At 41.7% G+C, this 22809-nt stretch overlaps 2 protein-coding genes across 3 annotated transcripts in view; one reads left to right on the plus strand and one right to left on the minus strand.

Annotated features, from left to right (window-relative positions):
* Window positions 1–475: 475 nt before the first annotated feature.
* PP2D1 (protein phosphatase 2C like domain containing 1) lies at window positions 476–14996 on the plus strand. Its single transcript, XM_006161866.2, is given in 4 exon segments — window positions 476–649; window positions 5672–6473; window positions 6476–6743; window positions 13451–14996. Coding segments are annotated over 4 exon segments (1821 nt in total). The 5' UTR covers window positions 476–626; the 3' UTR covers window positions 14179–14996.
* RAB5A (RAB5A, member RAS oncogene family) overlaps window positions 14372–22809 on the minus strand; it is a 32948-nt gene continuing 24510 nt past the window's right edge. For both annotated transcript variants that reach the window (XM_006161865.2, XM_027765681.1), the window contains exons 3-6: window positions 22641–22792; window positions 21974–22096; window positions 20073–20166; window positions 14372–15817 (exon numbers count right to left, since the gene is read on the minus strand). In XM_006161865.2, the coding sequence (XP_006161927.1) occupies window positions 15702–15817; window positions 20073–20166; window positions 21974–22096; window positions 22641–22792 (485 nt within the window). In that variant the 3' untranslated portion in view covers window positions 14372–15701. The remainder of the gene's footprint in view (window positions 15818–20072; window positions 20167–21973; window positions 22097–22640; window positions 22793–22809) is intronic.

The raw sequence follows: 22809 nt of genomic DNA on the forward strand, positions 1-22809 counted from the left end.
TCACAAGAAGGTGACAAGAGAGGAAGAAAGAGGGAGAAAGAACTGCCCAGCAAGGCAGGGGCATGCCACAATTCTCGTTTCTCCATCCTGATGGAATTTAAGGCATGCACACACATGCACTTGACATGCGTTTCTTTTCTTTTTCTTTCTTCTTTTAAAATGTATTTATTATTTTTTAATTTGACCAGAGAGTGAAAAAGCAACCTGCCAGGTTGGGGACTCCAATCAGTTTCGGCCATGTGAGAATCCAGCATCGTAACCACCATGCCACACTACCTGCCGGACCCACTTGTCGAGCCGTTTTCAGCCTTGTGGGATCCAGTTCCCTTAACCACTAGGGCACAGGACTCGCCCTCCTTTCAGAATTTTGCAGGCAAGTTTGTTACTTAGTGTAAATCACAGCCTTATTGCTTCACGCTCCTGCATCACAGAGTTCCGAGCGAGGTTCCAGGTGCTACAGTGAACATTCCACAGGGGCTTGCTGCCAGCCAGGGGGCTCCCCGCGCTGCCACCTTCACTATCCCATTGCCTTTGTCACTGCTGTCAGTCACGGCCACCATCCCTCCTCAGGTTGGAGGAGCAGAGGCGTGAACAGAACTCGAGATAAGTACCTCTTTCAAGGAAACATGGAAATGAATAGTGCTTTAAGGTGAATAGTCTTGGTTTTGGTTGGGTGACAAATGTAGCTGATGAGCAATTATATCTAGTCTTTTCGCTCTACTTCATTAGTAATCAAAGGAAACACTGATTTCCTGTTAAACTATACCATGAGGGGGGATAGAATCCTTTACCTTCTACAGAAGAGGCCCCCCATCCCTCTCTTCTTATTCTGCTGAATTTATATCTTGTTTATTATGATGGATAAATGAATGAATGGAAAAACCTGATACCTGTCACTTTAAGAACAGCTTCATGTGTGAAAGAGCTATTTCATGACGACCTCCTACATATGGAGAAATTGCGGTATGACAGGAAGGACTGACTTTGGGTAGAACATAGTATTATGGTGTTTTATATTATTTCAATAGTCCTAGTCCATAAAGGCTCGTAAAAACTACGAGACCAGCAGATGGTGTAATGGTCACTCACTGGACTCCCATGTGGTCGACTGCAGTTTGAATCCTGGACCTGGTGACTTGGAACTCACTCTGGGCGCATGTGCGTGTGTGCCAAGATTCCGAGAGGAGAATGGAGGAGAGGGGATTGTGGCATGGCCACCCCTCTGGAGGATGATTTCTTGCTTTCTGTCTGTCTCGCTCTCACTGTCTCCCCAGCAAGTGCATACACCCTATAACAAAAATCTCTCTAAAAAAAGAAAAAAATGCACCCTTTGCATGACTTATTACTCCCAAAATATCAGTTAGAAATATTGGAGAGCCGGTGCTCTGAGGCATGTGGTAAAACCTTGAGTGATGCTGCAGCCACGTGTGTGAGGCCTGGGTTCAGATTCTGGGTCGACCTGAATACACCCAGTGTCCCTGGGATCCGGTTGAAAAGGAGCCTGGGGAAAGATGGTCAGACTGTGGAAACCCTGTCAATGGTCTCTCTCCTTCTTTTCGCTCATGAAATAAGTTAAATAAACTTAAAAAAAAATTGAGATGGGACAGCAGGTGGCATGATGGTTGAGGTACTTACTGGGTTCCCACATGAGTCCAGATCCAGTGGCTTGAAAATCACCCTGGGCCTGTGCGTGTGCGTACTCAAATCCAGGAGGAGAATGGAGAAGGGACTGTGGCATGATCACCCCCATTGGGGGGTGATTTCTCTCACTTTCTCTTTTTCTGTCTCCTTCTGGTGAGTGCACACACTCTATGGCAAAAAGGAAGGAAGGAAGATACATTTTGGCCAAAGGAGCTCACCAACTTTGATAGCGGCCAGTTGCTTCCTCCGTCTCTGCTTCACTATTTCTCCGGCCGTGTCCTCTTCCTCTTCGCCTGCTGACTGACGGCTTGCTTGGGTTTGCCGTGGAATCTTTGATACCTCTCAACTGTGAATTTCTCCAGGCAGTTTCTCCAGTCTCATGATGCTGTTCCTAGCTGGATGAAGGGCTAGGTCCCTTGGTGGGACACTTGGTGGGGTTTGGTCCTTGGTTCCATCCTTTTATTTATTTATTGAGAGGGTCATTTTTTTTTTTTTTAGGGGCACATGTGCTTGCTGAGAGACAGAGAGCAAGAAATCACCCCCAAGGGAGGATGGCCATGTCACAATCCCCTCCTCCATTCTTCTCTTGGGATTTTGGGCACACGTGCACATGGGCCTGGCTTGAGTTTTAAGCCACTGGGACTCAACTGCGGTCGACTACATTGGAGTCCAGTGACATAGTCATTACACTAACTGCTGGTCCCTCAGGTCAGGAAATTTTAATTTATTTTCACGTGGGTGTACATTTTTACATATTGTTGACTAACTTTGATTCTGTAAGGTTTTACATTTTATAACCAGGGTCCATCAGATGGCCCAGAAGTTAAGGCAGCTAGATCGCATACGCCTGACTGTGGGGTTTGAGTCTGGAACCCGGGTACCAGGTGCACGAGCAACATGCCCAAAACCCTGAGAGGAGAATGGAGGAGAAGGGATTGCAGTGTGGCCATCTCCCCTTGGGGGTGCTTCCTCACTTTCCCTCTGTTTTCTGTCTCCCAAGAGCCTCTGTACCCTATCACTCCACTCCTCAAACAGTATTTCATAACCAAAGCATTTTTTTTCAAGTGTCTAACTGTCCATAGATCCCTAGACAGAGCTGATGACCTAGAAATTGTGCACGCTATGAATAAGAAGGGTCTTACGTGCTGAGCACTGTGCTAGGTGCTCTGCTATGCAGTAGAGGGCCGTGTGCCTGCTCTCCAGAAACGTATCCACCTCCACAGCTTTTCTTTCCTGTCTGAGGCTCACACCTCTTTAACACTATTATAATGTAGTCTTTAAATATTTGATTCTGGGGCCAACTGGTGTTGTTGTGATTAAGGTGCTGAATTCCACATAGCCAAAGGAATGGTGTGAGTCTCAGACCTGGTGGCCTGCAAGACACTGCAGGTGCATGTCCAAAATCCCAGAAGAATGGAGGAGAGGGCATCGTGGTGTGACCACCCTCATGGGGTGGTGATTTCTCACTTTCCCCCCGCTCTGTTTCTCTCTCTCTGGTGCGTACATGCACCCCATAGCAAAAAAATTAATCAATTAATTAAATCCTGGGCCAGCCAGGTGGCATGTTGGTTAAGGCAGCTGGATTCCACATGGACGAAAGTGTGGTTTGAGACCTGTCCCAGTGGCTTGAGCGTGTGCGTACTCAAATCCAGGAGGAGAATGGAGAAGGGACTGTGGCATGATCACCCCCATTGGGGGGTGATTTCTCACTTTCTCTTTTTCTGTCTCCTTCTGGTGAGTGCACACACTCTATGGCAAAAAGGAAGGAAGGAAGATACATTTTGGCCAAAGGAGCTCACCAACTTTGATAGCGGCCAGTTGCTTCCTCCGTCTCTGCTTCACTATTTCTCCGGCCGTGTCCTCTTCCTCTTCGCCTGCTGACTGACGGCTTGCTTGGGTTTGCCGTGGAATCTTTGATACCTCTCAACTGTGAATTTCTCCAGGCAGTTTCTCCAGTCTCATGATGCTGTTCCTAGCTGGATGAAGGGCTAGGTCCCTTGGTGGGACACTTGGTGGGGTTTGGTCCTTGGTTCCATCCTTTTATTTATTTATTGAGAGGGTCATTTTTTTTTTAATAGGGGCACATGTGCTTGCTGAGAGACAGAGAGCAAGAAATCACCCCCAAGGGAGGATGGCCATGTCACAATCCCCTCCTCCATTCTTGGGATTTTGGACACACATGCACATGGGCCTGGCTTGAGTTTTAAGCCACTGGGACTCAACTGCGGTCGACTACATGGGAGTCCAGTGACATAGTCATTACACTAACTGCTGGTCCCTCAGGTCAGGAAATTTTAATTTATTTTCACGTGGGTGTACATTTTTACATATTGTTGACTAACTTTGATTCTGTAAGGTTTTACATTTTATAACCAGGGTCCATCAGATGGCCCAGAAGTTAAGGCAGCTAGATCGCATACGCCTGACTGTGGGGTTTGAGTCTGGAACCCGGGTACCAGGTGCACGAGCAACATGCCCAAAACCCTGAGAGGAGAATGGAGGAGAAGGGATTGCAGTGTGGCCATCTCCCCTTGGGGGTGCTTCCTCACTTTCCCTCTGTTTTCTGTCTCCCAAGATCCTATGTACCCTATCACTCCACTCCCCAAACAGTATTTCATAACCAAAGCATTTTTTTTCAAGTGTCTAACTGTCCATAGATCCCTAGACAGAGCTGATGACCTAGAAATTGTGCACGCTATGAATAAGAAGGGTCTTACGTGCTGAGCACTGTGCTAGGTGCTCTGCTATGCAGTAGAGGGCCGTGTGCCTGCTCTCCAGAAACGTATCCACCTCCACAGCTTTTCTTTCCTGTCTGAGGCTCACACCTCTTTAACACTATTATAATGTAGTCTTTAAATATTTGATTCTGGGGCCAACTGGTGTTGTTGTGATTAAGGTGCTGAATTCCACATAGCCAAAGGAATGGTGTGAGTCTCAGACCTGGTGGCCTGCAAGACACTGCAGGTGCATGTCCAAAATCCCAGAAGAATGGAGGAGAGGGCATCGTGGTGTGACCACCCTCATGGGGTGGTGATTTCTCACTTTCCCCCCGCTCTGTTTCTCTCTCTCTGGTGCGTACATGCACCCCATAGCAAAAAAATTAATCAATTAATTAAATCCTGGGCCAGCCAGGTGGCATGTTGGTTAAGGCAGCTGGATTCCACATGGACGAAAGTGTGGTTTGAGACCTGTCCCAGTGGCTTGAAAGACACATTGGGCATGTGTGTGTGCATGCCTAAAATTCCAAGGAGACTGGAGAAGGGATGGTGATATAGCCATTCCCCTGGGGTGGAGGGGTCCTTTCTCATTTTTCACTAGCCCTCTTTCTGTCCCAGTCAAGTACCTGTGCCTTATAGCAATAATAAATAAATAAATAAGTTAATTAATTAATTACATTCTTACTATCAATTCTTTTCATTATTCTGCTTGTTTTTGGCATGCCTCATTCATTTTCTTCTAAATGCTCTAATTAGGATGAAAGAATTTTAAGCCAGACAAAACGTAGTATAAAAGTAATTACACTATTATTTGAAATAAAAATCTCAGGTCTTTGGGCCAGCTGGTGGTGTGGCGGTTAAGGGCACTGGACACCCGCATGGCTGACCACGGTTCGAGTTCTGGACCTGGTGACTTGCTTTCTCACTCTCGTTCTTGTTCTGTCCCTTTCAGGTCAAATTAAAATAAAGAAAGTTAGTTAAGTAAAATAATTCTTTAAAAAAAAATCTCAGGTCTCAAATACTTTCATGTGCCACAGATAAAACCGCGTGATTTCTCTGAGTATTTGTTTAGATGTCTAGTTGAGTTGGTGGAGATTTTGCCTGATTTATTTCAGGTGCACACAGGTCAATTACCAAGTAACTGAGCACTTTGAGTGCCTTCTGGGGAGAAGCACGGAATGGCAAGTCACAATATCCAACTATAGCTCTGTCTAGAGTTGTGAGGAGCCAAAGCAAATGGCAAGAAAGGCCTCCTTGAAGAGATTTTCCTTGCATCATGCATCACATGTAAATATCTTTCTTCCCATTGGCAGGGTGTTTTGGAAATCAAAGAAATGGAATATGAGAACATCGACACTTAATTCAAACGAGGGAATCCCACGTTCACTCAGAAGACGACGTGGTAAAAGGAAAAAGTCGAAACCATCGGAAGACATCGAACTCGATGATGAGCGGCAAATCTACGATGAAACCATCACGTTACCCTGTTCCACGTGCAAACATGAGGTCGATGTAAGAGGTGTCTTTTTCCACAAAAAGCAACATATAGCCCTGGCCACACTGGGCTTTCACTGGTTGGGCGGAAGGAAACCCTTGCCCTCCGCGACTGCTATGCAGAGGCAGTTAATCATTTCCAAACTGTTGTCATCTTTTACATTGACGGAAAAAATCCTACAGAGCATCAATTATGCTTTTGAGCTACTTTGGAAGAAAAAAATACCAGCATACTATAAAATTTTTGACAACCTTGACGGGAGTTCCACATATTCCCCCCAAATCTGCCATGTCTTAATTAAAGGACTAGCCATTTGTGAAGACAGGAATTCTACGTGGAAAGCCGATATGAATGATATGTTCACAATAGTGAATAATTTTGGCAATAAACCCAACGTGTGTTTTCTGGGGATGTTTGATGGACATCATGGCTCCTCATCGGCGGACTTAGCATCCATGGAACTTCCCATTTTACTTCTTCACCAACTTTCCAAATTGGATCCTTCCTACCAAATGACACCGGAAGAGCAACAGGTCATCAATTCCTTCCACACGGTGTTTAGAGAAGAGTACACAGCAATAGAAGACTTTTTCTCTTCCATGCACAAATGGACAAGAATGCCAAAAAGAGCTGTGAGTATGAGGGCATACACAAAGCCTTTGCAAAAGCGTTTTGGAGAATGGATAGGCTTTTACGTCTTGGAAGAAAAGAAGCGTCCAGGGTTCTATGGAGTGGTTGCTCTGCAGTTACTTGTATACTGGAAGGCAAAAGTAGAGGTCTTTACGCTACCAGGAACTGGAGAACCAGTAACTACGATACGCTGTCAGACAGCTCCTCTTCCCAGCTGATGGAACAAATGATTTCTGGAGTGTTACACATTGCAAACGCTGGTAGGTACATTAAATAGCACCCAATAACACCTTCACGCGTTTTATTCCTTGCGGCAAAAACCGCTCATGCTTCCAGAATGTTTTAGTGGTTATCATTTACTGACTGATTAGTGTCTGCCAATTGCATTGATCCATTACAGAAACAACAAATGCAGTTTAAGTGCATATTTCAGTCAAAAAATAAATTGTATTTTTTTTCAAAGAAAACAGAGGGATCAGCAGTTGGTGTAATGGCTACGTCGCTGGACTCCCATGTAGTTGACCATGGTTCGAGTCCCGGACCCGGTGGCTTAAACTCACACTGGGCACGCGCGTATGCGTTCCCTAGATCCCGGGAGGAGAATGGAGGAGAACGGATTGCGGCGTGGCCATCCTCCCGGGGGGTGATTTCTCGCTTTCTGTCTCCTTCTGGCGAGGGCACGTGCCCTATAGCAAAAACCACCCCCCCGCCCCCCAAAAAGTAAAACAGATATAAACTTACGTGACAAGAACCATTATTTTTTTTCAAATGAGGCAGAGATAAGAGTTACCAATGAAAGACAAATACGAAAAACAAAGTTGAAAAATACACATTTGCTTAGACTTGAACAAAATTTTAAAAATTCCATATGCTTTCTTTTTCAGGAGGATGAGAAAATCTTTGATTATCGTCAGCATGCTTCTCTGGTTATACTGGTCAGTTATGTGACTAACACATTTGGAGCAGGCCACTGCCATGTTCACTGGCCAAGTAATACCAGTTTCTTATCAGAGTAACAGTTCATGCCTGTTTTATGATCGTGTATTCTCTTCTCCAAAAAGTTAGTTGTATTCTTTTTTGATTTCAAAAAGTAATTATTTCTTTTCTTTTTTAGAGATTTTTGCTATAGGGCGTGTATATTCTCCAGAGACCCAGAGAGGCAGTAATCAAGAAATCATCCCCCAGGGGAAATGGCCGCGTCGAAATCCCTTCTCCTACATTCTCTTCTTAGGATCCTGGGCAGGCTCACACATGGTGCTCAGCATTGAGTTTTAAGCTGCCGGGTCCGGGACTCAAACCACAGTTGAGTACATGGGAGTCCAGCGATGTAACCTTTATGCCATCTGCTGGTCTCCAGAAAGGAATTATTCTGACCTTCAATGTTTAAAGTCTTAGCTTAAACATTTTCCAAAATGAAAAACCCAGAGATGAAACAGCGTTAGCAAAGTTAACCTGAGTTCTATGCTGTATGAAATGCTTAGCTAAGTTTTCACAACATCTTTCAGGGATAAAATCATTACTAATAATAGTGTCTACTTACTGAATATTGACTAATTTCTTCATTTAACCTAACGAGAAGTCTGATATCTAATGATAGGTCAGGATTGTTAACCCGACATTTTGAATGAGAAGTTGAAAGCTTCGAAAGGTGAGGTAATTTGCTCAAGGTCTTGGAGGTAATAGGAAGTGGAGCTGAAAATCAGTCCCACTGTATCATACTACCTCTCAATAAGATTACTTTGACAGTCTGAGGAGGCAGGGCCTCAGGGAGTGGGACTTTGTGACAGAGACTGTTGTAAAGATCCGATAATCACAAAGACTGTTAAAATGTCAAGGGCCCTGACATTCAATCTGATTTTGATCCAACTCTGCTTCTGAGCCCAAAATGAGACTCCAGACTTGGTGATACGGAGAGGCTAAATGCAATGCCAATTGCCTTTGCATCATTGTCAGTTCAGTCTCTGTAATGAAGTTCCAAACGGCTTCGGAGCAGGCCTATTTCATGGACCGATGGTTTTCAAATTTCAGGCCAATCTGAGTAAGAATAGACTCATATTCTTGAAATCATGAATTCTATTACAAAATATTAATAGATGGCCAGCCCATGGTCTGGTGCTTATGGGAGATGGATCCCACAGGGTTCACTACATGGTTTGAGTCCTGAGTTCCAGATATAATGGCTTAAATTAAAAAAAAATTTAAAAAGAAAAAATATGACTCGATATTAGTGTTCTTATACAATTAAATGAGAAATTATGAAATATTCAGTATCTAAAAAGTGAACAATACTATTAAATATATAGTGTACCATGATTCACTACTTCTAGACTTGATGTCGTTGTATTGGTTCTAACTGTCAGGTCAAGTGTTGGATGTAATTTCCAGGCCTACGGACCTACATTAAACTGTTTCATTCAGGCATCCTGGATTTCACTTTTTCCTTATGCTCTCCTCTTTATCTGCAATAGAGCATAGCCATACACAAGACAGAGAGCTACAGAGAGGGAGAGAGAGAGAGATGAGCACCTTGCACAGGGTCTGGTCACACTGCAAGACTCTTTCAGTTCTTTAGTTCATCAAATCTTGGACACCTGCATGCACGTCCAGCATGTTCCAGGCTGACTGAGCTCAGGCTTTGAACCAGTCATCATGAAGGATATGGCTTCTCTTGAGCAGTGCATTACCACTGTCACGGGGCTGCCTCCATCCTGCATTTTAATGGAAAACACGTGTGTGTGAAAAAAATCACATTGCAAAAGGGAGACTCTGAGGTCCCGATTCATACTACAAAAGTGCTCCTGGGGATCAGCAGATGGAGTAACGGTTATGTTGCCAACTCCCACATAGTCGACTGTGGTTCAAATCCTGGACCCGGAGGCTTAAAACTCACGTTGGACGTGTGGTATATGTGTGTGCGTGTGCACGCACACGCGCCCAAAATCCCAAGAATGGAGGAGAAAGGACTGTAACACGGCGATCCCCCCTGGGGGGTGATTTCTCACTTTCTGTCTCTTTGGTGAACGCATGCCCTATAGCAAAAATTTCTTTAAAAAAAAAAGTGTGTCTGAAAGACAGCACTTGAAGTGGTTTTTCAGCCATGAAATAAAAAAAAAATACACACACACATTTATAAAGAACGTATTTCATGTTTTTGAATCAGGTCCACTTATTGTGAACCGGTTTTATTTTGTTTTTAAAGTTTGTTTATGAGAGACAGAGAGGGAGACATTTTTGACAGGGTCTAACCGTGTCAGGATCCTTCTGACCGAGTCTTCTGGGGAGCCAGGATTGCAGGCACATGCCACCAGCCCTAGCCAGTTTAGGGTAGCCTAGGAAATAAACTTGGGCCTCCCACTCGCCCTCAGCCTCATCCAGTACCAGATTATGCCAACATGGACGAGCCTTAGCAGACATATGACTGGCAATTTTTCCTTCCATTCCAGTTTTTTTTTTTAACTCTTTATGATATCCTTTAAGCCAAAATGATTTTAATTTTGAAGTCCAATTTATCAATTTCATTGGTATTGCTTGTACTGTCAGTGTCAAATCTAAGACATCCTCACCTAATCCAAGGTCACAAAAAGTTAGACCTTTGTTTTCTCCCAAGAAAAAGTATTCTAAGTTGGTATAAAATCTCTTCCATTCAAATCTGTAATTCAATGTAGATTACCTTGATGTGTCATGAGATAGGGGCCTAACTTCATTCTTTCGGAAGGGGACATCGAGTTGTCCCAGTACCACTCACCATAAAGACTGTGTTGTGTCCCATTGTATTGTCCTGTTGCTGCTGTTGAAAACGATGAACTGCTGTCATTGACCAATGTAAGAGCTTATGTCTAAGGTCTCGATTCTATTCCACCAACCTGTAAGTCTACCCTTATGCCAATACCACATTGCTGACGCTTTACAGTAGATTTTGAAAGTGTTAAGCGTGAACCTCTCATGTTTTCTTTTTGAATATTGCGTTGGCTATTCTGGATGCCTTGTTTCTACATATGAAATGTAAAATAATAAAATCTGTTCACTTCTCAAAAAGATTCAGCTAATATTTTGATAGTGTGTTGAATTTATAGATTAATTGGAGAGTTTTAAAAAATATTTATTTTTATTATTATTATTTTAAATTTTTCCACAGGGCTCATGTGCTCACCCAGAGAGAAAGAAAAAGGGAAAGTGAGACAGCAAGCCTCCAGGCCCAGAACTTGAACTGTGGTCAGCCACGTGGGGATCCAGTGCCCTCATCACCACGCTACTTGCTGGCCCCCAATTTTGAAAGTTTTATCAACAATATTAAATCTTCAGATTCAGTTACTGTCTCTCCATGTATTCATGTTTACTTTAAAATGTTCAGTGATGTAGTTTTTACTGCAGAGGTCTTAACTTTTTGTTGTTAAATTTATTTTATTTTTTTTTTGTAGAGAGATTTTTTACTATAGGGCACATACACTTGCCAGAGAAGATAGAAAGCGAAAAATCACCCACAGGTTCTGTTCCTGAACCTGGAAGCTTGAAAAACGTGCCCAGTGCGTTTGCGTGCACGCCCAGTCTCCCTAGAAAAGAATGGAGGAGACAGGATCACCGTGCGGCCATCCCCCCAGGGGGTGATTTCCCACTTTTCCTCTCTCTGTCCAGCGAGTGAGCATACCCTAACAAACTAGAACAAATAAAACCCGTATGACCTCCTAAGAGAATGACTGCTTACCCAGTCGGCATATTAAATCGGACTCCATCTTGCTTTGCCAACAGTAACTTTACAATGAAGCCAGCTGAAACTGGACTGGGCTGGCTGTGTGGTCTAGCCAGCACTGTGTACTAAGAGCTGGATCCCTCACAAACAGCCACGGTTCAAATTCTGGGTCCAGCAGCTTGAAAGACACACTGGATGTGTGTGTGTGCGCACGCCCCCCAAATCCTGATGAGATGAGGAAATGAAGAAAAAAGGACCATGGTGTTTCCATGGCCCATGGAAGCTCTCACTCTCTCTCTCTGGCGAGTGCACACACCCTCTGACCAAAAAAAAAAAAAAAAGTTTACTGATTTGCCTTCTGCAGAATCTTAGTAGAATGATCAGCAGTATAAAAAGTTAATAAGAAATATCAATAAAACTACAAACGCGGACGATGAACTCACCCGAAGGGTGAATACTTACTTTCTGTCTGTCTCTCTGGCGAGCTCATGCGCCTGATAGCAAAAATTTCTCTCTAAAAAAATAAGTAAAATAAAATAAACCAAAGAAAGTTCTAGTAATACAACCACCCCTCCATTTGTTCAGGGCACGTTGAAAGATTTCAAAGAATCATACATCACAGGTTTTCTGAACAGTGAACGGACTACAACCAACTTTCAAGATTTCGGTTTTCAACCAAAGGCTCTAACTTAATGATGGTCGCCTATTACCTATTTCATACAGTTCTATTGTTATGCCATCTCATTTTTAACGATTTTCAGAGATTTTTGCTACAGGGTGTATGAGCTTGCCAGAGAGACAGAAAGTGAGGAATGACAACCCAGGAAGGATGGCCAAGATTTTGGGCATGTATGCACCCAGTGTGATTAAAAAAAAAAAAAAAAATTCCCATTAAAAATAAATTTTATTTAAATTTATAAGTTTATTTATTTAAATTTGGCCAGAGAGGGAGGGAGGGAGAGAGAGAAAAGAAAAGTGAGAAGGCAGGCCCCCAGGTCTGAGACTCAAACCACAGCTGGCTATGTGGGAGCGGGGTCCAGTGCCTTTAACCACTCCGCCACCTGTTGGCCCCCAGTGTGATTTTCAAGCTGCCAGGTCTGGGACTCACACTACAGCTAGCCATGCCATGTAGAAATCCAGCACCTTAAATTTGTTACCTGCTGGCCCTGCTTTCTCAACCTTTCCAGAGCACATGCTGTCTGGCAAAATTAAAAAAAAAAAATGTTACTGGGACCAGCGTAATGGCTATGTCGCTGGACTCCCACATAGTCGACCGCGGTTTGAGTCCCGGACCTGGTGGCTTAAACTCACACTGGGCGTGTGTGTGTGCGTGCCCAAGATCCCGAGAGGAGAATGGAAGAGAAGGGATTGCGGCATGGCCATCCCCTCTGGGGGGTGATTTCTCACTTTCTGTCTGTCTGTCTGTCTCTGTCTGTCTGGCGAGCTCACGTGCTCTATAGCGAAAACCTCTCCAAAAAAAAAAAAAAAAATTACTTTCGCAGCAGTTACTACCTGTTGTTTCAGTTATTTTAATACTTTAAGCAGTGTTTAAACACTAAGAGTTACTTAGCAGACCAGCAGTTGGCATAATGGCTATGTCGCTGGACTCCCATGTTGGTGACCACGGTTCAAGTCCCAGACCTGGTAGCTTAAACTCACACCAGGCGTATTGTGTGTGCATGCCCAAGATCCCAGGAGGAAAACGGAGGAGAAGGGATTGCGGTGTGGCTCTCCCCCTGGTGGGTGATTTCTAATTTTCTGTCTATCTCTGTCTTTCCGGCGAGTACATGTGCCCTATAGCAAAAACCTCTCCCCCACAAAAAGAAAAACCAAAAAAATAAAAAAAAGTTACTTAGCAATTAAGGACATGTTTGAAATGCTATTACTGTAAAGCACCTAGCAGGGACATCATTATTACACACATTACTTGGGGGCTGCTGGTGTAAAGAGCTAAAATGTGACACACTGTGAGGCGGACCCCAAGGGGATTCTGGGCCTGTATCCAGAGACCTCCCTGAGCACTCTGGGAACTCATGTGCCCATGACTGGGGTGGGCTGAAATGGGGTGGAGAGTGACAAGAGGATCCTCATAGGGATGGTGTCTCTCATGTAAGAAATATGTGCATGAACTTAAATATATACATATTACATACATTAATATTTTTAGTCTTGCTGTTTGGCATGGACAACACAGAATTAGCAAAATTGCAGCATATTTTGATACAACTGGCTATTAAATCCACATGATAAAATTTTTCTTCTTAAAAATAATCTTTTTAGGTAACGTGCAAGTGGTCTTATGCAGAAATGGGAAAGGTTTCTGCCTAACCAAAGAACATACGACGCGAAACATAAATGAGAGGAGGAGAGTACTGCAGAACGGCGCAATGATTAGTTCGAATGAACCCTACGGGCTCCTCGAAGGACAAGTGCAAACCACACGAGGACTTGGGTTTCATGGAAATCTCAAACTGAAAAAATCCATCATCCCAGCACCTCAAACTATTTCTATCCCAATAGATGACTTATGTCAGTTCCTCATCTTAGCTACTAACGGACTCTGGGAAGTTCTGGACAAAAAGGAAGTCACTGCGCTGGCGATGACAATGTTCCACGTGTATAAAGAAACATACTACTCTACGACACAAAACGCATCTTTATCCTATGAGCCTCTACTGTATACAACCGGTGACCCCAACATCACGGAGCCAGAAACTGACATCCACGTACTGTTTCAGTATGAACCTCATTCAAAGGAAAATGTGCTTGATTCAAAGTATTCTGAATATTGTCCTTATAACCTTGAAAATGTAGAAAAGCCTGCAGCAAAAAGGATTAACCAAGAACCTTGTAACAGGAAAGAATCGTGCGCTAAGAGTTTCTACGAAGGTGCTGCTGAATACGTCAGCCATGAACTTGTCAATGCTGCTTTAGAGGCCGGCTCCAGAGACAATGTTACAGTTATGGTGATATTTCTCAATGGAAGTGAGTACCAGTTTTTAACATAAAAAAGAAAAAAGGTTCCAATTATCCAGATCATTAAAATGTAATGCCACCAAGACAGTATTTCAATAAACCGAATAGGGTAATCTATAACACCATGCAAATAATTTTGAAGAATGCAGTAAACACCAAAGCAGATTTTAGATAACATTTATATGTGCGTGCCGTTTTATGCCCGAAAAGGAGGAAAAACAATACTTGCTTTTTATACCACTTTATTCCAACCTGAGCACCTCAATATAAAACTAAACACTGATGGACTGTTTTCCTTACTAATTGCGAATTACTGTAAATGTACAAGTCCTGCTAGCAAGTCAACACTTAAATAGATTAAATCATCTCTGACACATGGTAGATTTCATATAATGAAAATACCTAAAATAATTAGTGCAATATACCGAACTGATCAAAATAAAATGAACTTTGGAAAACAAGGCTGCAAGATTGTTACTAACATATCGCAATCCTTATGTTACAAATTACAGGTACATTGTTTATTATGGTTCTAGCCATGTAGGAACTGAAGCCCCTTTCTTTCAAAGGGAGAGAGAAAGAAATAATTAGCTGTTTTAGTAACTGTACATTTTGTATGCTTTTAAGCAACTCTTAAATATTACAGAAAGAAAGACATATATGAAGACTACAATGCAGTACCCTATTTACAGTACAGCTGAAGTCAAATTTAAAATCATCAAGTTTGAATGTACATAATTGTTAGTGCATTGACTATCATGTCCAAAGGGAACAAAACCCTCCCTGTCCCCAAACAAAACCTAGGTAATAGCCAGCAGTGATTAAACAGAAATCAGACACCTGGTGCATTTCATCTTGGTTGAAGAGCCAACATAAATCTGAAGGAGACACCATCAGCTAAGATGCACTTATCAGTTTCCTTAGTCTTAAAACATAATGGGGTTACATTTGACTTTTTAAACCCCATTTTAAAAAACACAAGACTGGTTATAATTTAGATGCCATTTATGTTTATTTGTTACCTCTTGAGTTGTGGGTTTTTGTGATATATTTTTTTTCAATGTGGAATGTACACTTTAAATATAGGTACCAGAAGAAATGACCGTTTTCCTGAATACTGTAGCTAAGCATAAATATCTTCAGACTCTCATTCTAAAAAAAAGAATGTTTTAAAAGAGTAAATCGATAAATCCCACAATCTCGTTCATAGATGACTACTGTGCCAGTTTGGAGGAACTGGCTGGCCGGCTATGGGTCCAGGTAGCCAGCCATTTGTCTAGTTCCTAGTGATGAGAAAGGGTCCCCTCGACCTTCCAAAGAAACAGTGTACAGAGTTCTCGTTTTCCCTTTCTAGTGGTGAAACATTAGTCAGAGGGATACATGCATGTTATTAAAAATTAAGTTCAAAACACTTAAAATAATTCTGTATTAGAAACCTGACTCTATTGTAAGTCTCTTCTTTTTCTGGAAGTCATACTGGGCTGGTTAAATGAGCCAATTCCACTGTTACTGACATGTAGGAAGCAGAATATTCCAGCTAGTTCAGACTGGAGGCTTAGTTACTACAACACTGACTCCTGGTTGGCTGTGTGGGCTCAGTAAGGTCCACTCCTCTTCCTCTGGCAGAATTTGCTCCTGGATTCTGTGGTTCATTCTTTGGCAACTTTTTAGCTGAGAGGTAAGAATCAAAATAAACAATTAGAATATTCATGTTAAAATTACTTTTGTCTGCTTATTTATAATCTTTCTTTCTAGTTAGATAACCCTTCGATTACCACACGGCATTCATTCTTTCCAAACATTTACCAAGTACACAACACAAAACCCTCAAACACAATTGCTATCCTAAGGGAGTTAAACTTCTTGGTATGTGTTGAGCGAGGGAACCAGTTATAGACACACTCTTAAACCTGAATAGAGTAACATGTAATTCTTTGAATACATTTAATTATAATACTAGAAAAGTTGTGCTGTATTTCATTACCATCGGTACTTCTGTTACTTAAAAAAAAAATTAAGTCAATAAAGATGAGCAATCAATTTCATTACAAAGGTCAGTTTAAGTTATAATCAATGTTCCCTGCACTGGCACAAGCACTTTTTGAAACAAGTCAGAATTTACCACCACTACCCAATAAAGCCTGTCCTTCAGTTATCACTCTCAATTATGACAGATAACATCTATCAATATTTCCTTTGTGACTTCCACGGTCTTAGAATATCTGTTGTCTCTTATGTGCTGATAAAAGTACCAGGCTGATTTACCAGTGGCTATGACCAATACAAGTGAACTGGATCCTGAAGGCTTTATCTCCAGAAACGATTTCCCAAGTTTGAGTCAGAGAAGCGTGTCTTGTCAGATACAGCTAATGGCTGCGTTCTGGTATGTACTCCCATTGATTAAAAATTCACTTAAAAAAAAAAAAAAAGAAAGAGAGAGAGGTTTTTTGCTCTAGGGCGTGTGCGCTTGCCAGAGAGAGACAAAGACACAGAAAGTGAGAAATCACCCCTTGGGGGGGGTGGCCACACTGCAATCCCTTCTTCTCTATTTTCTCAGGATGCTAGGCGCGCAAGCACACATGCCTAGCGTGAATTTTAAGCCACCAAGTCCGGGACTCAAACCACAGTTGACTATGTGGGAGTACAGTGAAGTTAACCACTACACCATCTGCTGGTTCAAAAACTCACCTACTCATGTAGTCTGCTTTGATCTCTAAGATCCTTGATATGCTAGATTCATTTTTTTGAGGGAGGAAGTAATACTAAAATATCCAAGAGTGCCGACTATTAGGGTGGCTGGGCCCACTAGTGTGTATCAGCTTTGCGGACAGACGACTCTGGTAAGACTCTAAGCTTTACCACAGCCTAGATTCAGGTTACTCAGAAGCTGAATATGCTGCACATCAAAATCTAAATGCCTTGCTGCATTTTGGATCTGTTATCCTTTTTTCTATACATCTGACATGACCATTAATCAGCGTTAGAGTTCTAGATTTTAGGCTGGGAAATGGGTCTGGGAACCAGGAGCACTGAAGTTTGGGATGAAAAGTCTTCACGTGGGCTACATCTCTAGGAATGGTTGCATAAACAGTGATATAGTGGTAATTTTCCAGGCCAAAAAAATTTTTTAAAGAGATTTTTGCAAAAGGGCACGTGTGTTTGCCGGAGAGACAAAAAGAGAAAGCAAGAAATCAATCCCTAGAGGGGATGGTCATGCCACAACCCCTTCTCTTCCACTCACTCGATGTGAGTTTCAAGGTGCCAGGTCTGGAACTCGAACCACGGTCAGCCATGTGGGAGTCCAGTGATGTAACCACTACACTACCTGCTGGTTCCAAGGCAAATACATTTCTTTCTTCCTTTTTTTTTTTAAGAGAGATTTTTGCTACAGGGCACGTGCGCTCATCAGAGATACAGGAAGTGAGAAATCACCTCCTGGGGTGTTGGCCAAGCCACAATTCCTTCTCCTCTATTCTCTTCTTGGGAGTTTGGGCATGCATGTACACGTACCTAGCATTGAGTTTTAAGCCGCTGGGTCTGGGACTCGAAAACACGGTCGACTATGTGGGAGTCTAATGACATAACCATTACGCACCTGTTGGTCCTGGCAAATGCATTTCTAACAAAACGTCTCTAGATGAACAGAAGTACTTTGGACCCAAAATAGACTAGCATTATAAACTGTATATAATTAATCCCAAATTAGCTCTGGATTTGAGTGATCCTTTATCCCTTCAGTATACTCCTCTATGGACTTTCTGTAATTAGACATGTAAAATTAGGAGGCTGAGGAAACAAATAAGCTGTAAGGAGGACTTTCTAGGCCCTGAATTGATCAGAATTGATATGAGTGTACTGTGTGATTTAAGTTACTAATCTCATAAGGAAAAGGCTACAATTCCATTTACACTTGGGATTTTTTTTAAGAAAGCAAACATTCTAATCTCACACAAAAATAAAAGGGGAAAAAACCTTCTAGTATGAAGCCCATTTTGTGACTGGAAAGGTGACCTTAATTAGTACAATGAATACAAAGTACAGAGTAAAGCGCACTTGATGGACTCTTAATACTGTAAGGAAGAGTTAAGGTCCAGGCCGATTTGAGAAACTTAGGATCTCCTTGTTTCCTATTTTCAACTCTTCAGTTGTGGGACTGGGTGTCATCTGTCCTGACTGTAAAAAGAGCACAACTGCTGCACAATCCTTTACAGCTACACTGGTATTTCCTCAGCAAACTTCAAGTCTGGGTTTTTCCATACATTTCATATACTGAGCAGGTAAGTATTTTTCCACATCAAATGAGCCACCACTAAACTGTCACGTAATGAAAACAGTTAAGGGCACTAGCAGCACGTATAAGGTTTTCTTTAGCCTCTGATATGGCCAATAATTGGCTCATCTGTATGAGTTCAGTTTAAGAGCATCTCCTGTTTAGGATTAAGAATGCAGACGCTCCAGTTAAGAATCACTGCTGGGACGTGCAGATGGAGTAATGATTATATCACCAGACTCCCATGTTGTCCACCATGGCTCAAGTCCTGGACCTAGTGGCTTAAAACTCATGCAGGGTGTGTGTGCATGCATGTATGCCCAACATCCCAAGAGGAGAAGGGACTGCGATGTGGTCATTCCCCCACCCCCCCGTGGGGTGATTTCACACTTTCTGTTTTTCTGGCGAGCACATGTACTGTATAGCAAAAATCTCTCTCAAAAAAGAAAAAGGAACCACTGCTGTATAACAAAAAATATTATAAATGAGAAAGGTGGTAGGTACATGGAAACTGTGGAGGACATAAACTCTGAGAGTCAGAGTAGCCCTTTCAGTAGAGTATGTACCTTAAAACCAATGGAAGGCGCTTAAGGTAAATAGAAAAGCCTTTATTTTTGTTGCAGAAAAATGGGAAGCTTATTATTACTCCAACTCTATTACCTATAATCAAAACCTGTGGAAGAGTAATCACATCATTGAAAAGTACCTTAAAGCAAAGGTAAAAGCACTGTGTGAGAACAAATTACCGAAGTTACATGAAGCACTGACCCTTTTTTTTGCTTTCTGTCTTTTCTCCTGTGCCTTGATGCCGGAAATCTCCTTTACAATGTCTACATTAAAATAATTAATCGGGACCAGCAGTTAGCATAATGGCTATGTCGCGGTTCGAGGACCGGACCTGGTGGCTTAAACTCACGCCGGGTGCGTGTGCTTGTGTACCCAAGATCCAGAAAAGAGAATGGAGAAGGGATTGCAGCATGGCCATCCCCTTTGGGGGATGATTTCTCGCTTTCTGTCTCTCTGTCTCTCTCTGTCTTTCTAGCGAGCGCATGCATCCTATAGCAAAAACCTCTCCAAAAAAAAGAAAAAAAAAAAAATCAACCTGTAACCTTAAGTGTTTTCTGCGTCATATTTAACAATAATCTTGATTTATTGGTGAAATCTCTGCATTACATTTAATAGGCAATAACCTTTTGAGTTTGACAATATTATTAATAACACATTGCTTGGTGGAAGAACCTAGTAAAGTGGTATAATCATAAAAAAAAAATAAAAAATAAAAAATCAAGATATGGGGGCCAGCAGGTGGCATGGCAGTTAGGGCAGGGACTCCTACATGTCTGACCATGGTATGAGACCCAGACCTGGGGACTTGAAAATCATGCAGGCCATGTGTGTATATGTGTCCAAAATCCTGAGATGAGAATGGAGAAGGAATCGCAACATAGCTCTCTCTCCAGAGAGAGAATTTTTCACTTTCCCTCTCTGTAGCTCTCTGGCAAGAGCACAGGCCTTATGGCAAAAACCTAAAATAAAAACAAAACAAAACAAAACAAAAAAACTCACTTCAAGATGTTTTAAAGGAGAAAGTCAAACCAAATACATCTACACTTGTTTTGCCTATATTCACGTTCTGAGAAACAGTATTAACCTTACCTATTGCCATGAATATTTCATTTACATTCATTGATGTTTTAGCTGATGTCTCCATGAATAATAAGCTGTTGTCATCTGCATAGGACTGTGCTTCCTGTTTACAGAGCAGAAAAGAGATGTATCTCTCGGACATACACTTGCTTTCTTTTTCTTACAGAAAGTGGCTTCATTATTACTCCAACATATTTACCTAATACTAACAACTGTGTAATAAGAGATAACAAAGTAAGAGCACTGTGTGGCATATTGTTTTTGGAGAGCCTCACCGTGTTGTAATTCTCTTGCCTCAGGTACCCGAGCAACTGGGAGCACGAGCACAGGCCGCCACACATGTGGCTTATAGGGGGTGATATGGGAACCGAAACTAGGTTTCCAGGCTTCCCATATGGCCTGATTCCACCAAGTATCAGTGTCTAGTAGTGCGTTCTACTGCAGGTGGGCCATTTTTTGGCCTTAATGGCTTAAGCTATCCCACTCTGATTCATCTGGTCTTATATTTAATCTCTCTCTTTTTTAAAAGAATTATTTTATTTACTTTAAATTTTTAATTGATATGAGAAGGACAGAGTAACAGCAAAAGAGAGAAAGTGAGAAAGCAAGCTACTAGGTTCAGTACTTGAACTGCCACCACGCTACCTGCCAGCCCCACATTTAATCTACTTTCAAATGAGTTCCGGGGCTGGGGGCGTGGGTGGGTGATTCTCCTATCTTAAAGATAAAATTCTTTGTTCTCAATAGCAATTCTTTCCTTGTGCTTATTATCTATAATGAAGACAAATGGAAACCAAATAGCTAACTTTGGCTTTAACCACTAAACGACACCCTCATGTTTAATTTTTAATGACTTTATTACACCATAACTTTCAATACATCATAAATCATTCCTCTGGGCATTTCGTACGGCCTTACATTTCTGTCATGCTTTTACAGCTCACATACATCACTGCCTTTGATCCTCACGGACTACCTTTCTCATTTGAAGAGGGAACAACTGACCTTCCTTTAACTGTTAAGTGACAGGGCCACTCCTGACGTGCTTTCAGTGGTCTCTTAGCCACTCTATGCTGAGAACAATGTTGGAAACAGTACAAGCGATACTACACCTTACAGAGCTGTCATAAAAATGAAATGAAACTACATGTAACATGGTCAGCTTAACAGCTAATGGTGAAGGAAATATCAGCTTCCTTTCTCTTCGCGCATGTATGCCATCTACTGAGTCATCATCAGAAACATGTTTTAAAATTCTGTCACTGCTGTTTTATACGTAATGGCCACAATCAACTTCTCTGGTAGAAAAGCTACAGAGCAAGAGAAGAGGAGCAGACGTGCAAAGTCTAAGCAGATTCGCTTTGTTCTTAAAGGACTCTAACTTGATCTAATTTGTAGCAAGGAATGTTCTTCACTAGTTATCATGGACAACATAAAAGCTGGATTTTTTAAGGCTATATTTTTTGAATGTCCTTTCAAGAAAGCTCCACAGGTGTGCACGTGTGCACCTATGTAAATAGGTGTCTGTAGCCGAGTATTGGTAAATAAGCGGAGAAAGATCAGAAAAGGAAACAAATGAAACTATATGTAGGAATGGAAGAATATTAGGATAAGCAGCTAACAAGTTTTGCTTTAGATATTGCTGCATTGTTTGTGAAAAAATATTTTATAATTGTTTTAGGTCAATAAAACCACTTATTCAATATGTACATTCAATAATATAAAGATATTCCAAAATTCAGGTTTACTTAGGAGAAATATTTTATTGCATGTAGTACTTCACATTATTTTTTTTAAATTTCCATCTTCTACTATTTAAATGTTTTAAAATTTTAACTAATTCAGATGAGGATACAAAATAAAAATTTACAAAAAAATGTCTTCAGGTTAAAACTTTAAATTCAACATACCTGGAAGTCTACAGCTCTTTTATTTGCTAGGTCAGCCTTGTTTCCTGATAAAGCTATGACAATGTTAGGACTTGCTTGCCTCTGAAGTTCTTTAACCCAGTTTTTTGCTCTTGCAAAGGACTCCTGTTAAACAAAGAAACAGCTACTTGGCACAGCTTCAAAATATGGTTAGGAAGTTTCTTTGTAAGACACAGCTTCAAAAGACCATCCAATATAACTCCATGGGAAAAAAAAAAAATCTTAGGATTATTGTTATTACTAGAGACACTTTCATATTACGTTTTTTTGGGAGAGATTTTTGCTATAGGGCATGTGCTCGCCAGAGAGAGAGAGAGAGCGAGCGAGTGAGAAATCACCCCTTAGGAGGAATGGCCACGCCACAATCCCTTCTCCACTCTCCTCTCAGGTTGTTGGATCCGGTGTGAGTTTCAAGTCGCAGGTCTGGGATTTGAACTATGTCTGGCCATGTGGGAGTCCAGCACTTTAACCACTAAGGCACCTACTGGCCCCCATATTACTTTTTTTAAGATCGGATTTTCTAATTCACAAAAGCTTTCATTAAAATGTCACTAGTGGCTATCAAAAAGATTTTTCAAAATCTTTTCTCTAATAAAATACCCAAAATAGGTATTCATAGCAGATTCACTGTAAATGTACTTGTACTTACCTCATTCGTGATATCATATACTACTATGGCTGCTTGTGCTCCTCTGTAGTACATTGGTGCTAGGCTGTGGTATCGCTCTTGACCAGCTGTATCCCATATTTCAAACTTTACTGTAGTGTCATCAAGACACACAGTTTGGGTTAGAAAAGCAGCTGAAAGAAGAAAACAT

Source organism: Tupaia chinensis, unplaced genomic scaffold, assembly GCF_000334495.1.
Source record: "Tupaia chinensis unplaced genomic scaffold, TupChi_1.0 Scaffold139389_1, whole genome shotgun sequence".
NCBI lineage: Eukaryota > Metazoa > Chordata > Mammalia > Scandentia > Tupaiidae > Tupaia > Tupaia belangeri.